This window comes from Cornus florida, unplaced genomic scaffold, assembly GCF_030987335.1.
Source record: "Cornus florida cultivar Cherokee Brave unplaced genomic scaffold, ASM3098733v1 CherokeeBrave_3.0.0_Hap2_Chr05, whole genome shotgun sequence".
In the NCBI taxonomy this organism is placed as follows: Eukaryota; Viridiplantae; Streptophyta; class Magnoliopsida; order Cornales; family Cornaceae; genus Cornus; species Cornus florida.
In genome coordinates, this window is record NW_026775575.1 from 39131580 (window position 1) to 39147297 (window position 15718).

At 35.8% G+C, this 15718-nt stretch overlaps 1 protein-coding gene across 5 annotated transcripts; it reads right to left on the minus strand.

Moving 5' to 3' along the window:
• Positions 1-580: 580 nt before the first annotated feature.
• LOC132306318 (serine/threonine-protein kinase Nek5-like) lies at positions 581-15516 on the minus strand. 5 transcript variants are annotated; one of them, XM_059803655.1, is made up of 16 exons: positions 14958-15516; positions 14774-14840; positions 14593-14658; positions 14439-14485; positions 14301-14346; positions 10596-10676; positions 10457-10499; positions 10309-10358; positions 8888-8969; positions 8748-8797; positions 6070-6143; positions 3704-3755; positions 3018-3614; positions 2708-2914; positions 1291-2614; positions 581-1014 (listed from the first exon to the last, which is right to left on the minus strand). In XM_059803655.1, the coding sequence occupies exons 1-15, from the start codon at positions 15053-15055 to the stop codon at positions 1307-1309; spliced, it is 2868 nt and encodes a 955-aa protein (XP_059659638.1). In that variant the 5' UTR covers positions 15056-15516; the 3' UTR covers positions 581-1014; positions 1291-1306. The 5 variants fall into 5 exon arrangements, with proteins under 5 accessions (XP_059659638.1, XP_059659640.1, XP_059659637.1 ...); XM_059803657.1 differs by having other exon boundaries at positions 582-952; XM_059803654.1 differs by lacking the exon at positions 581-1014 and having other exon boundaries at positions 1047-2614; positions 14958-15515.
• Between the last annotated feature and the right edge of the window lie 202 nt (positions 15517-15718).

Consider the following 15718-nt stretch of genomic DNA (forward strand, 5'->3'; position numbering starts at 1 on the left):
ATATTGTCACTAAAAGGTTTTTAGTAATAGAAATCTAGGCATTAGATTAGGTTGTCTTCTGTCCTTATAATTCAATATGCAATCAAATTTTTGTTTGTCATTCATCACAGCACTACTTTAGGACTTGGCATTCAACATCTTTCTTTCCCTTGAAAGAACAAATTCCAGGAGCAAGGATATAACACTCCATTCCAGCACTTAAAAACCACACCTGCAAAATGTGTTGTTGGACATAATTTCCCCAAGTTGCACATGATCATCACTTTGAATGCCTTTCCAGCTTCCGATTAGAGCTTAATCATCTTTCAAAAATTAACGCAAGATCATATGATTTCTCTTCCCCAAAAGGGAGGTAGTGTTCGAGCCCTGCTAGGGGCAATAGTATGGTTGTGTGTGCGTTTGCTTTAACTTTTGAGGAAAAAAAATTGTTTAAATTTGTTAAACCACTGAGAAATAACATATAAGTGCTCTAACCTAAAAAGAAAAGAAAGGAGAAACATTATCTTACCCCCATAAAGAATTTGCTTCACTTTCATTGGCTCCAATTGTAGTATTTTTATGATTTTCTATTGCAATGGTGTAAAAAAATGGGAAACAACTACATATGCATCGCATTAAATATGGCAAGACTTTCTGAATCATATTCACAATACAAACCAAGCAGGTATTAAGTTTGTGTCTCATGCTCATCATGCTTACAACTTTCAAGTTGATCAGATATTAAGAAAAATACTAAGAATTGCGAGTTAATGCAGATCATGGCAACTCATAAATGTCCTATCAATGTGATATCTGGCATGCATATCGATCTAAATCAAGCAGGTTTTACATGAAGAAGATTTGGCTCAGCATGTTCTATTCGATACCTACCCAATCTAACAGCCAAAGCGCACGAACAAAGTTGATAAATGAAGCGTGCTGATATGCAAATCCTAAGTAAATTTTCCATAACCTGACAGTCAAATCAAGACCATACCATCTTAACTTCGCATTTGTGTGTTTCCAAGTGTTCTCCTGAGAATAATCATATAGTGTTTTATCCGTCATAAAAACAATAAGTAATCCCATTAAAAAATATCTTATACAACATATCCATATATTTACCATTTGATTTCTATGGCATTATGTACAAAATACTGCATTCAAAGAATTACAAATAGAATATAAAAGTCGTGGTTGTTCTGTTTAATAATTTCTAGTGGACCTTGAATAGGTGAAGAGTACGAAAAAATAGCAAGGAACTACTGAAGCATTATCAGTAATCAAGAAATCAGGAAGAAAAAAACATACCATTGAATATAATGATTCATGAACTCCGCCCACAGTCCTCGAGCATCATTCCTTTGAGACTTTTTGCCAGCCAGATAGCCGTCTCCCTTGGGGAAACCTTATCTTTTCCAAAGGGCTTTAAAACAACTGAAAGCTCTTCCAACCTGTTATGCTGAAGCAGGTCGGCAGACAATTCTAATAGTCCTTCAAGGGCCTCTGCCCTCTGCCTAAAAGAGGTTACATCCAAAGTTTCCTTAGCTGTTGGTTCCTCTTGCGTTACAGAAGGGTTAGGTTTTGCTGGCTCAGGGGAATCAGATTTTGTAATTGAAGAGGTGGGTGTTCTTACATCCAATTCCTTAATACCAGCATTGTCAGGGAGATTTGATTTAGGAGTCATGGTATCAGTGGTGGTTAGGGTTTTTGTTTCCGGCTCATCTCTAACTACATTTATCAGCTTCCCAACGCCCAATTCCTCAATGCCTGGATTGTCAGAAAATTTTGATTTCAGAGTCCTGGTTTCAGAGTAACTAGATGATTCTTGAGATGCAGTAGTGGTTAGGCTTTTTGTATCCAGCTCGTCCCTAACTACATTTATCAGCTTCCCAACACCGATGTTTTCCACACCCTTTACCACTGGCTGCTCACTCCCGACTCTAAAACTACTGTGCCGTATAACATGTATTACATCATCAAAAGCTGGAGGAAGATGTGCAGCGGCTGGATTTTCAATTGTTGGCTTTTGCAAAACATTTCCTTTGTCTGGCAGAACATTTTTTTGGATAGATGAAATGGGAGGAGCAGGGGAAGAGGTAGTGTCTGCTAGTGATGGCAGAAGTTCCCTTACAGTAAACTTGTCACCGCCACTGGATGTAGAAGAGAGGTTCAACTGGGGTACTACATCAGGCCCACCACTCGGCCTGGTTGGAGGGGTATCAGCTTTAGAAACAAATATTTCTTCAGAATGAGATATTGAGACCTCCAGAGGTACATTCAAACTCCCTTTTTCAGCACCAGCAGCAATATTCTGAAGATCTAGGTGAACCCCAGATGTATCAAATGAGCATGGTACTGATTTATTGTCATGTCCATTGTTTTCCCTTGACAAATTTTCAGCTATTTCAGTTTGCAATGGGGATGCAACCGAGCAGCTGCATCGATGTGATTCTAAGCTTTCAGTTTTGGCAACTCTCTCATGATCAGGAATTGTCTGTTCTATCGAATAGATAAATGGAGTTATTGCATCATCAGAAAGCTCAGATTTTTGAATTGACATTGAAGACGAGACAGAATTGCTGCTATTTGTTTGCATTCCTTTGGAAGCTCCCCCTAGAGCCTTTTGAGATTCCTGCAGGATATCATTTGAAACACGTTTAATGCAACTGATTGGCACTGCATAAGGAGTCATCTCAGGATCTTAGGTTGCCTCACTTGGGCCTACCTTCGCAGTGTTGCTCATGGTATTTGGAGAGTCAAGACCCCTTTGCTTCATCCGTCCTGGAAATGATGATCGTCTGACAAAATTAGGCGGTGTTTTTTGTCTTAACCTGGCAGGAAGTCCATCTTCAGCTACATGCCTTGTGGAACCAGAGAGAGGGATTCCATCATGTCTAGGTTTTGACTTTGAAGAGGAATCAATAATAGGTAGCTGCATAGATAGGTCATCAATATAAAAGTTCAGCACAGATATTAATCAAAACAGGGAACATTCAATTGCAGTAACTGATGCTTCAAAGGTGTGGTCCCTGAACCTGTTTTGCAGAATCAGAGTGTGCCTTTGCTGGCGCAGCAGGTGGTGCCTCTGCATTAGCATTGAAACTTGGAGAGACTGGACTTGGTTTGGGGATTTTAGATGATGCTTCTGTATTAGTCCTCTGAATCCATGCACCCCCAGCCTTTGCAGGGTTTTCTCTATTTTTTCTTTCTTTCAAAGCCACCATAATGTTTTTTATGGTTTTTGGTTGCTTGGCTTCAACAGTGGATCTACGCTCATCATCGAAGGGTTTCGTCACCTCCTGTTCGTCAACTTTGAAACTGCACATGTCAGTGCCATTTTGTTCATCACTTGGCAGGAGCTGCTCACAGCCAACCTCATCATCAAAAGAACCTAAATCTGTATCGCTGCCTTTGTTATCAATATTGACTTCTATGGCTGGGATGCTTTTCTCACTCGAAATAAAACTATCTTTATCACTGCAAGAACTGTTACTGCTTTGCCTTCCAGCCATATTCTTCCTAGTATAACGAGTAGAAAGTGGCTTCTCTGGGAAGGCAATGGGAGGGTCAAAGGATGGGCGGTATTGGTCAACATAAGGCTGCAAATATGGGTGCTTTAGGATATCGGATGCCTGATCAAAATTGAAATCAGATTATTAAAATGATGTCCTGATTGAAAAGAAAATTCTTTAAAATGAAAAAAGATTCTGAAAATCCTCACACTTGGACGGTGTTCGGGGCTCTTTCTTAGCATGCCCTTGATAAGTGTTTTCCTGTGAGTGGAACAGATAACAGATTAATTGTATGCTACTTAATCAACTAATAGCATGCAATTAAATAAAAAAATAAAATAAAAAGACACAAAAGAGAAGTGGAAATTGAGATGTTTCCATGGTGGGAAAGATTCCATTTAAGGGTTAAATCTGTACATTATATTAAGAAGAATATACATAAATATAAGTTTCAATACATGTACAACATGAAGAGGTCAACATGACAATGAGCTTTAACTCCAAATCACTGTGAATAAGTTTAAGAGATATCAAGCATCGTATTATACGGCCAGCCATAGTCTGAATATTTACCTCTGGCTTTTCCTCTTTCATTGCTTCTTTTATAGTGGTGAGTTAATCGTCCATCAAAATAGAACTTTAGTTCATGCAAATCTCTCTTTGGGTTAGTAATTCTACATGCAAAACAATGCCCCAAAACCTAAACATGGGTGTAAAGGAGCCAACCCAAGCTTAATATCTTTCCGTTCCAGATCAGCTCAGTATAATGTAGGTAATGGCCAACTATGTTATCTTGACCAGAATACACATACTCTATTCGTGTTTGCATCTGTGTTAGACATATGTAACCTCCAAAACTGTGGACATGGGGACACAGCTGAATTATTGAATGATGAATTTGGATAAGTGTATCCACATGCACTTATTCCAAGTACCCGTGTCCATGTCACGTCGTTATAGGTAATCATGGGAAAAGAAGTGGGTTTGCACAAACTGCTTGAGGTCAGTTGAATTCTAGGCAGCATTACTCAAGCTTGGTTCAAATCTTAATCAACAGGATTAAGCTTGGGTCAGCTCAAGCTCATTTAACGGGTGATTTGGAGACTTTTTATTCTAGTAGATATCATTCTTTGATAGCTGAAAAGAAACACCTTGAGTTGCCACATCACATGAAAATATGTCAATGTTCTGCAGCTTTTACCAAACTCAAGATAACAAATCAACAAGCGACTTCCTTGTGATTGGTTTGGCATGAAGGTGGGTACTTTTAACAGTGGTTTTGTTGTGAATTGAATAATGATATTCAAGGGTTGTGTTATGCTAAATGACAGCAGGCAGAAGCCACTTTTAACTTCAGTTTTATGAACATTGAAGCTTGTAAGTGTGTTTTTTAGGGATAGATTAGAAGAAGAAGAAGAGAGAGAAGAGGGAGGATAGAAATCTGAGAGTAGTAAGAGGCCCTACACCCCTCATTCTTATATATTAAGAGAAAAAGTACAACACCACCCCTGACTATTAAACAGTACTACAATAATAACATCTAACAGGAGTCGAAGCTTGTGCAAGTCTAAAAGGCAGGTTGTTCAACCATTGTTTCTTTGCTATCAAGCTGGGGTCGGGCTTGAGCTTGGATTATAAAGCCTAATTAGCAACCTTGAGCAGTTAAAATCAAGCCAAGCTTGACACAAACTCGAGCTACCCAGCTTGTCTTACAGCCCCGCCTAAACCTGGCGTACAAAATTTCATATCTAGCATTGTAAATTTTGGGCATATAACCACAGAATTGGGCCCTGGCAGCCAAAGAGAGCCAAAAATTGGTGATTCATGCAAACACGGAGCTTTGATAACTTATGTTTTGTGAGTCTACTCAAGCAACACCACCCACCAAAAAACTAGGAATTATCACATGTACCTTACTCTAGCAATACCAACCCAAAAAACCTAGGAAATGTTAAATACTACAATTGACTACAAGAAAATTGTTTATGAATATTTTTAGCTGGGAAATAAATTGCACGTCCAGGAGAACAAATGGTAATTCATGATGTGAACCATAAATTAAGAATAAAAAATGATTGCAACTAAAATCATAAAAAATAATCTTTGAATCAACTTCTTCCATCCAACAACAGAAGAAGACAAGAAAAATATGATTCCATTAGCAGAAGCAATGAGCATAATCTAATTTGAAAAGTTATAACATCCAGTGACAGTAGCTTCTTTGAAAAGTTAAAACATTCAGAGTTACAACACTCATCATATTATATATTTCCTATTCCTTTCGTTCTACTGTCATCAGGTCACCAATGGTTACTCGTTTAACACAGTGCAAAGTTACAAATCTAAGTGAAAGAACTTTTAGAGTCTTAACCAACTGCACACCAACTAGACAATTCCCTAACCATCATCACCCACCTACAACCTAATGCAAGTGATTGAGGGTACAACTACGCAAACTGATAGCTTAGGCACTAACTAGGTGAAACATTAAGATTAAGATCACCAACTCTGAGAAGATGGTCATGCAATATTAAATAATAACATGCCGAACGTTGTGCAGGAACCTTTGACTTACAAGGAGGGGGAATAGCAGGAAGGCAAAGGACCAATGGATGATCGGTTTATCTTACTTATCAACCCTGCCATGTCCTGAAACCAAATGCATCGTACCAACATTAAACACTAAACAAAAACTAGGATACATACAAAAACTGAATTGGAAATTTTTTTATAGATGAATTAGATTAAATAACGAAATAAGAAGTTCTACAGTTATGATACGTTACTTCAAGTATCTGCAGAAGCAAAAAAGTTGTTGAACCTATAGCAGATTGTTTACTAAAACAAATGTCATAATATTGCTCAATATAATATAAATGTAAACATCGAATGAATGCTTTGTCTAAGCCTTAGATATATGAGGTTATTCTTCGCATAAATATGATTGTGCAAACAATTCCCCTACAAAATAAAAGAAAAGAAAAGGCAGAAGTAGGTCTTGAAGCAATATATAAATGGTTTTACAGACATAAATAAACTTTGGAGCACTTATGAAAATGCTGAATATACTTTTCTGGTGCATTTTACATTGATTAAACTGTGTTGGATGGACACAGACCACCCTAGACAAAGATTAACACCACAAGTAAACCAAAAGGAAAAAACTATAAAAATAAAAGGAAAAGATGAACCTAGACAGAAAGATTACGATAATAAGAGAATATATAGCTTATATATGATATGCAACTTATATATATGAAAAAAATCATTCACCTATATATATCGCCTCCTCATTCCCCCATGTTATATCATCTCGGTTAGTGTGCGAATGGGGCAAGTGTTTAAGCATCAAAGTTATCAAATCTCAAACCCAAGGACATGGGCTTAACATTAAATATTCATATTTGTACAATCGTGTTTTGGTGTTCAATACTGCACCGAAAATTTGAAGCAACCATGCAAAAAATAATATTAATAATAATCAATAAAAATAAGATAGTTTTATGAACAAGTGTATAGTAAATTATATTTATTGGATATGCTTACTGGCAGCCAAAAATGTAGGACACATATACAATGTGTACCCGTATGTCTGACTCAGGTACTTCATGCAATTAGAAGGAATATGTAACACAAATCTTCCCACATTTTGTCTTGAATCAACTTCAGTAAATGCCAATGTTCATAAATATCAATATATTTTTTCTTTAATTATATTATGTTCTTCAAGTAGAATATAACCATGTTATGCAACCAAAAATGGGAAAAAAGGAAAAAGAAAGAAAAGATAATGTCATGTCCAGGCATGTGGCTGGCAAGTCAGAGTGGCCTTCATATTTACAATCATGACCAACATAGATACAGCTGCTCTATGGAATTGTCTATGCTATTTAGTTGTGAACAGGGGTGGAGGTAGAGGGGCATGCAGCCCCACACAACAACCCCACAAAAAAAAATATATTGTCTCAGAATTTATTAAAATTTTCAACTGGCCCCTCAAAAATCTTTCTAAAACACTTTTTTATTGGTTCCAAAAATGGGGAGTTAAATAAATTTACCTCGTGTCCCCTCTTAGAAAATTTCAACTTGGACCCTTTTAGCCATACTTCGAAACCCAAATTTTGTGAAACAAAAATGTAAGTACATATTATTGTAGTCATTACTGCAACACACCGTCACCTCAATTAGATATACACATGTATAATATCCATTCTATGAACTGATGAGAGAAAAAAGAGAAACACACAAATGTTCCATCATGGTTAAGAAAAATGCATGAACCTTTATTGTCAGACATTTTCGTAATATGGTGTTTTAAAGAATAATATCTAAAATTATATACGTATCTCCATTGGCTAGTGTTGGGAGCATTGGAAGGAGATTAACTTAAGTGTTGTGAGTCTAAGATGGGAAGAATGGCAACAACAACAACGATATCATATATATTAATATTTTTAATTGTCAATTGTTAAACGAAAAATTCTATAACTACTCCTTGTATAAGTTACTAAAGTACTTCTTTATTTGATTAAAGCTTGAGACATTTGATTAGTTCACATTGTTTTTTTTTTCCCTTGATCTTTCATCAAGGTAATAATAATATATTTTCCCATAAATTGAATTTTTTGAAAAATTGAAACAATTACTGAAGGAAAATTGATCATCTAACTTCCAAAAAAAAAAAAATGATCATCTAATAATACTTAACAATATTTTTTTTTTTTTTTTTTTTTTTTTTTTTTTTTTTTTTTTTTTTTTTATCATCTAACAATGTTTTTTCTTTTTCTCTTTTTACTTGTAACTTATTGTTTCCTCTTCTCTATGTTTTTACTTTCTCATCATATCAATTTTCCATCTCTATTTATTTTTAGGTCGTATTTTTCCCAAGATATATATACTAAGATTAATATTGTAAAGAAAATTATATTACAATCGATTGGTAAATTTTTCAAATTTCAATTTCATAGTACTAGTCTCCTCTCCCCACACCACAACACCACCCCCCAACACCAACCACCCCCCCCCCCCCCCCCCCCCCCCCCAACCCCAATTCTCTGGCTCAGACCCTGACCGTGAAGAAAAGTAGATGTCACGATTCGGGCTTATAGATGTAGAATAGTGGGTTCACTGAATTAGAATTGATAATCTGTTGCCAAATAGGATCACAACACCAAGAATAGACTTGTGCAAATTTATCTCAAGTTGCAGGTGTCACATGAAGCCAAAAGGATTAGATATTGGAAGAAGTCTCACAAAAGCTTTAAATGCAGGGCGATGAGCAGCCATCTCATACACACAACAACCTGATTGACAAAGAAAATATTCAGTCAAAGACAAAATAAAGTTTAAATCTCACAGATATAGCCTAGGAAAGAAAAAGGTGAAAAACATGCCTAGGGACCAAATATCCGATTTGAAACCATAAGGAATGTCTGCAAGAAGTTCAGGACACATGTAATTAGGAGTTCCAACCACCTGGGTACAACAGAACAAAGTTACAATTAGTTCAGCAGTGGATGTGCATATCATAGTTGTCTCTTTATCTTTGGAAATATTAGCATATTGTATCAAAGTAACTTTACATTTGTTGAACAAGCATCTCTACACACTTTCTATTGTGTAAAATTTTTTTTATTTTTTATGATAAGTATTCTATTGTGTAAAAAATTGAATCAGGGGTCAACCAACACTCAGAGATATTTGAGAATAACTTTGAGGAAGCATAACCAAATTGCATGATCTTTTGTTCCAAAAGGCTTTGTTTGATTAGAAGGAAAAAAAAAATTGGAAAGTGAAGCGAAAAAAATGAAAATAAGTTTCCAAATATGTATTTGGTTAGAATGATAATTTTGTAGAAAAGTACGGTCCATTTTTAAGCTTTATCCTGTAGGTCTGATACATGATGTGATCCACAAATAGTATTTCAAGGTCCATATTTTGGTCCACAAGTTGACTTATCAAAAAAATTTGGTCCACAATTTCAATTTCATGTCCATAGTGGATTATTCCAACGCCAAGACAGTCCATAAATATAGTGTTCCAACATCCATGCTAGGGTGTACAAATCAGTTCCTGGTCCTCACATGGTTGTTCCAATACTTATCAAAAAAAAAAAAAAAATGGTTGTTCCAATATTTTTAGGGTCCCACAATAAGTCACATGAAGCAAGTTCTCATTCAGTTTTAAAATAAATTACATACTGTCATGCTTCAATAGCATATGAACTTCACATTTGGCGAATCAATTTTTCAGTTCATTTTTTAAATGAAAAAGCCTTCTTAAATAACTATAAAATAAAAAAAAATAAAAAAAGAGTGTTTAGTGTTCTACAACAATTTATGCAACGTTTTTCCAATTCTGTCAAATTTCAATTTCTTAATTCCTAAGAGATAGAAATATCTGCAATGACGCATCATAAAAATTTTGTGGCACAGATAACAGCCTCATCATGATGCCCTTAGATATACACATGTTATTAAATATATTGAGTTTATGTATCTACAAACCATGTAGTTTGGCAACATGTACCAAATCAGATGTTCCCAGCAGCATTAAATGACTTTTATCACAAGAATATAATGTATTTTGAGCAATGGTTAATACAATAAAAAATTTTAGTGTATGTATCTTTAGCAACATTCGGATTTAGCCTTAAATTACATGTATGGGAAGTTCTCCATCCTTGCCTTTATTATATTTGTATATTTAGGTAAGTTAAAACTATACTTTGAAAATAGAACCTAATGTGGATTCTTTCATCCCTTAAGAATGCAAAATTTTCCAACAAAAAGCAATATGCATATAGAGCACACACCGAAGAAGCCAAGTCATCTGCCTTCAATGTTTTGGCAAGTCCAAAATCCCCTGAAAACAATTCAAGTTGAACATTAAAAATAATTAGTACTGAGACTTGGACTAGAGGAATCCATTCTAACTTGATACAAAAATTTAGACAAACTCACCAAGGCGAATATCTTGATCTTTGGTAAGAAAGATGTTTGAACACTGGCAAGATGTTCCTAAATAAATCAGTTTATATAATCTTTGAAGATAATAGATAAAATTCAAACCAAACATATTGCCCAATACTCTATTACATACTTTAAGGTCTCGATGAAGAACAAATTTTGAATGCAGATATTCAACCGCCAATAGTAGTTGAGCAAACCACTTGCAAAGTTTCTAAGCAATGCCACAATTGTTAGCAGTCTCATATAATACAAAAAGAAGTAGAAGTACAGACTTGGCAAATGAAGATATACAGACACATATAAATGGAGAAAGTCTAAACATTTCTAAGCTACCATTGTTACATTTTGGAAATTTGGACTTGTAGATGGCTCTAATTGCTTTCGTCAAGGAGACGGGGGAAAAAACTAGAGCTTTATCAGAACTGGATTTCATTATGTAATGTATTCCTCAGTTTCTTCCACTATTTTTTTGATGGATAACAAAAGGTGTTCACACTCACACTAGGGGGCGGGCTTATAAACATAATTTTTTCTCTTATGTGCATAAGGATTATCAAATATCAACCCTCTTAAGCAAGATGGAAAGAGAGCATTTGACAACCGGGGCCTTGGCCTGTTTCACACGACCCCCGTCTCCCAAAAGGGGAGGTTGAGGGATATATATATATATATATATAAAACGAAAAAGAAAAAAGCATTTGATCCATGATTTCACAGCATCTTGCCTTAGGCCAAAGGTTTTTCATATACTTTTAGCTGATAATAACCTTTGATTTGCAGTGCAAAGCAGGTCATCCTACATCTCTATGAATCTGCTATGGGGAAAGAGATAAACTTTTGGACAAAACAGTATTTTCCTTCAATCTTAAACTTCTTGAGAAAATAGATCAGATGTACTAAAAACTATTTTGGGGGTTCCCTTTGTTCCGAGTCTTGAGAAATATTTGGGTCTATCAATGGTGGTGGGAAGAGACAAGGGAAGGTTGTTTAAAAAATTTCTAAAGAGAGGGCTTGGATGAAGCTGCAAAGGTGGAAAGAGAAATATCAATCAAAGGCTGGGAAGGAAATTACGAGATGTTTGACTCCACCTTGCGAGATGATTGCTTACCAATTATGAGAAGAAGGGATGAATTTGATAGTGGAAAACAATTGAAGAAAGAAAGTCCTTTGGCTTTCACGGGGGAAGTTCTGCAGGCATGAGAAAGAGAGAGCAGATTGGGTTAACCTAGCCATGCTAGCCAAACAAGGGTGGAGATTATGCCAGAATCCCCATTCCATTGTGGCAAAGGTTCTTGAAGCAAAATATTATCCCCATTATTCTTATATTGAAGTAGAAACAGTGGCAACCTCTTGTATGCCTAGCGGAATCTACTACGTGCAAGGATCGTGTCAAACCATGGAACACAATTGCAAATAAGAAATGCAGAGTTAGTTTGAATCCATGTGGATGGATGATCCTCACCCCTACCACCAGACAAATTTTGGCATTTCAGCAAGGATGGAAAATACTCAGTTTGCAGCAGATAACAGGTGTCAGTGAGTTTGCTCAATTCAAAAGATCATAGAAAGGCAAGGAAAGGATGTTAAGGCTTTGCAACACAAACGAAAGTACACAAGAACATGGATTGTTTGCGTGACTTTTCCATTCTAGATTCTTCTACACTCATGTAGAGTAGTAATAGTATACAATTCTTTAGACCCTCAAAAATATTTTAGATTTTCTTTAGAACTGCATTTGGTAGGAGGGAAGGAAGAGGGAGGGAAGGAAGAGAGGAGGGTACAGAGCAACCGAGCAAGTCTCCATTGTGGTACAAGGGAGAGTTGGAGAGAAGGGGAGGATGGATGAGACATCCTTTCTGGCCTACCATTTTGCATTCTTCCAAAGTTGGATGAAAGAAAGGAGAAAAGAGAAGGATAGCTACTGTATATAAAATAAAGTAACATCATTACCCTTCATCAATTTTTTGCAAAATTATATAATGAGGATTGTGACACTTAGGAATTGGTGTGGGCAAATTTTGTAATAAAAGCAGAAGTCTGTAACTTTTGTTTTATTTTCAGAAGTTCTTTAGTGGTGGTACCTATGTCTAAGGGAAGAATCAGAATTCAAAGATACATCAAAAGACAAAAAGGCAAATTCACCTCTTGAATAACTAACACACCTTTTAGAGTTCGTAATCATGCATTCTTATTTTAAGGCACCATGCATAAATGTTTTAATTCAATTTTTTTTTTTAAACACATAAAATTATTTTTAGATTAAATTTACATAAACAAAAAAAAAAAACCTTCAATCAATATGTCAATCAATTGAAAATTTTCTGAAATTTTTTATCGAAATTCATAATGCTTCGATCGATCAAAGCAGTGCCAATATGGTCTACCGTTGGTAATCCAGATCTTCATGGAGAATTCAATTTCACCAGGTTCACGTGGAGACAGCACAGTAGTCGTTACACCTTTTGTGCTAGTCGCAACTTATGCAACTAGGAATTTCGCATTCAATCAGTAGTTTGACCAATCCACCTGTGCCTGAACTGTTTTGGAAACTTCTCTCAAGATTAGAATTCTAAAAGGTTTTTCATTTTTTGATTACGACTAAAAAACCCTATTTCCTTAGACTCAAAACACTACATAAAAACTTTTAGTCTCATTAACATATATTATTTTTGATAAGTTAGGTTCTCATAATACACACATACATAGATCTTTCCACACATTATCGAGAGAGCATATAAAGAGATAGTCTATTCATACTTTTATGGATCTGTCATGTTGTGTTAGATGCTGAGTTATCATTCAAAGTGTTCGTCACCAAGTTGTGAAGTTTAAATCGTCATCAATACCAAATCACATAAACAAGTGACAGCTGGACGTCACTAGTCATTGGAGATTAGAAGCCTATGGAGAAGCAGATTGCATGAGGAGTGAGTTTGTGGATGGATCAATGGATAGAAGATTTGGAAAAATCACGTGTAAGTCTGAGTCTAGAGGGACTAGGTAATTCTAGGGTGAATTTGGTTACTTAGTTCTAAGCTCTATCAAGGTTGGGTTTTCCATGTAAAAATGTGTGTTTTTGACATTGTGGGTCATTACATGATTATTTATTTTTACTCTATATTTAAATAACTGATATTGTTGCATTATAAACGATAATTGTGATAATTAAAAGAGTAATGCTCCTAAGAGGTCCCTCTCATGAGAAGAGCCATGAGCTCTCCTATTTTTTTTTTTAACTTAGATGCATTAAAAAATTGATTTGACTTTTCACAAATCTCAAAAAACCTATTCGTCCAATGGTTAAATAGGGAGAGCTCATGGCTCTTCTCATGAAAGGGACTTCTTAGGAGCATTACTCTAATTAAAAATCAGCTATTGTTAGTTAAAATTGGACAAGATTTATTCATCCTCTCTAGATTTATTTTGGGCTTTGTGCACTTTGACGTATCAAAGCCTTGCATAACGATCCCATAGTTTTCTTCAATGTACAATGTAGGGATACCCCATCCATCCTTACTTGTAACCAAGTTGCAAGCATTCTTCTCCCTCCAAGTAATACAAATCCTTCCACACTCACTAGAATTGTACTAACACTTCAACGTAACTTGAAAGTGTCCAAGTGCGGAACAAACACTTGGTGAAATGTGTCCGAGGGCGGAACAGACACTTGGTGCTTGGTGAAAGTGTCTAAGTGCGGAATAGACACTTGGTGAAGGTGTCTAAGTGTGGGATGGGCACTAGAAATCACTAAGTTGGTGACACCGTTAAAAACTGTAATATGTTAAGAGTATACATATGTGAAAAATAACATTTTACATAGTGAAAAAGAGTATACCTCCTCAGGAAAATATTGCCCATTCGATCTTTTCATCAATTGAGCCCTGTTCAAAAGTTGTACATCAACACCGTGAACTCATTTATAACTAAATAGCAGTACACCATAAATAAAATTTCAGATTTTCTAGAAACTCACATGTCTCCACCTTCACAGTATCCAGTAACAATACAAACATAGCAGCCCTAAAGTATGGATCAGGAATACTAATTTAGGACCAAAATGGCAGGCACAGGAAAAAGGTACCAAATCATACAGAATCTGACCATTGTAGGAAAAGTGAGAGTCTAACCTTTTCTACCCACGCTTCCTTAAATTCAACGATGTATGGATGTTGAATTCGCGCAATCAGAGCCATCTAGAAATCCCAATTTGCAAAATGTACATAAAAATATAAATGTTTAATTCAAAAGAACATATCAAAATGAATGATAAGACAAAGCAAAATCAAGATCCACTAATTTGACATATACCTCTTGATGAGCAGATCTCCTACAACGTTCTGTCTGCCGAGCAAGACGAATCTTCTTTAGAACATACCTGAATTTTCAAAAAGATCCAAATAAGAAACTCAAAGGACTATATTACTAAAATTACCATGGGAGAAATGCTCAAATCTAGAGAGAGAAACAGAATCTAGAGAGAGAAGGGGCATACTTCTTCTTTTCTAACTTGTGATTGACGAGAATGGCAGCTCCGAATGCTCCCCGGCCAATCTGCTCCATGATCTCATACTGATCCATTCGAGACTCCATGAATCTCGATCCAAAATTACTCCAGTGTGTATGTATTTATATATACACAAACAATGTAGAGCTTGTTGTTCGTATAAGCTCCAATCAATCAATGCTATATTGTTACCTTCACATACTTTTTTCACTCAAGATTAGTGTAAACAATGCCCTAATTATTTGATCTCCAAGTACTTCTTCGAAGAACTCTCATCCATATATACATACATTTACACACATATATATGTATATGACCTAACACCTTCTGATTCGTCGAGTGTTCTCTGATTCCATCTCCAAATGCTCGAATTCTTGCTCAGCAAATAAATCAGCACCGCATTCAGATTCAACAACACAAATTGGATTCGCTGTGTATCCATTTCTGTTCCTCTTTTGAACTCATGTTGATCCTTGCGCTCTCTCTACTGTTCTCTCTTTACCAAAGACGAAATTCACGAAGCAACAAAAAGAACTCTTTTTGTGTGGAGACTGGAGAGCATATAATTAATAAACTGAAAGATACGGTTTAGTTGTTAATCATGGTTAGAAGCTGGTTTAGTTTAAACCAAGAACCAATACCAGAGGCCTACGCCAGCAAAGCTGGTGAGTGAGCTTACACCAACTCAGCAAATCTTTCTACAAATTATTACATAAATCTGGTAGTTAAATCATAAGTTGTCATGTCTA

Bases quoted from the DNA above. Each gene is read 5' to 3' on its own strand.
- LOC132306318 (XM_059803655.1), bottom strand. From the start codon at position 15,055: ATGGAGTCTCGAATGGATCAGTATGAGATCATGGAGCAGATTGGCCGG. The intron at 14,486-14,592 runs GTTAGACTCTCA...TCCATACTTTAG, and splicing joins AGGAAGCGTGGGTAGAAAAG to GGCTGCTATGTTTGTATTGT. The intron at 2,915-3,017 runs GTTCAGGGACCA...CTATCTATGCAG, and splicing joins ACTCTGATTCTGCAAAACAG to CTACCTATTATTGATTCCTC.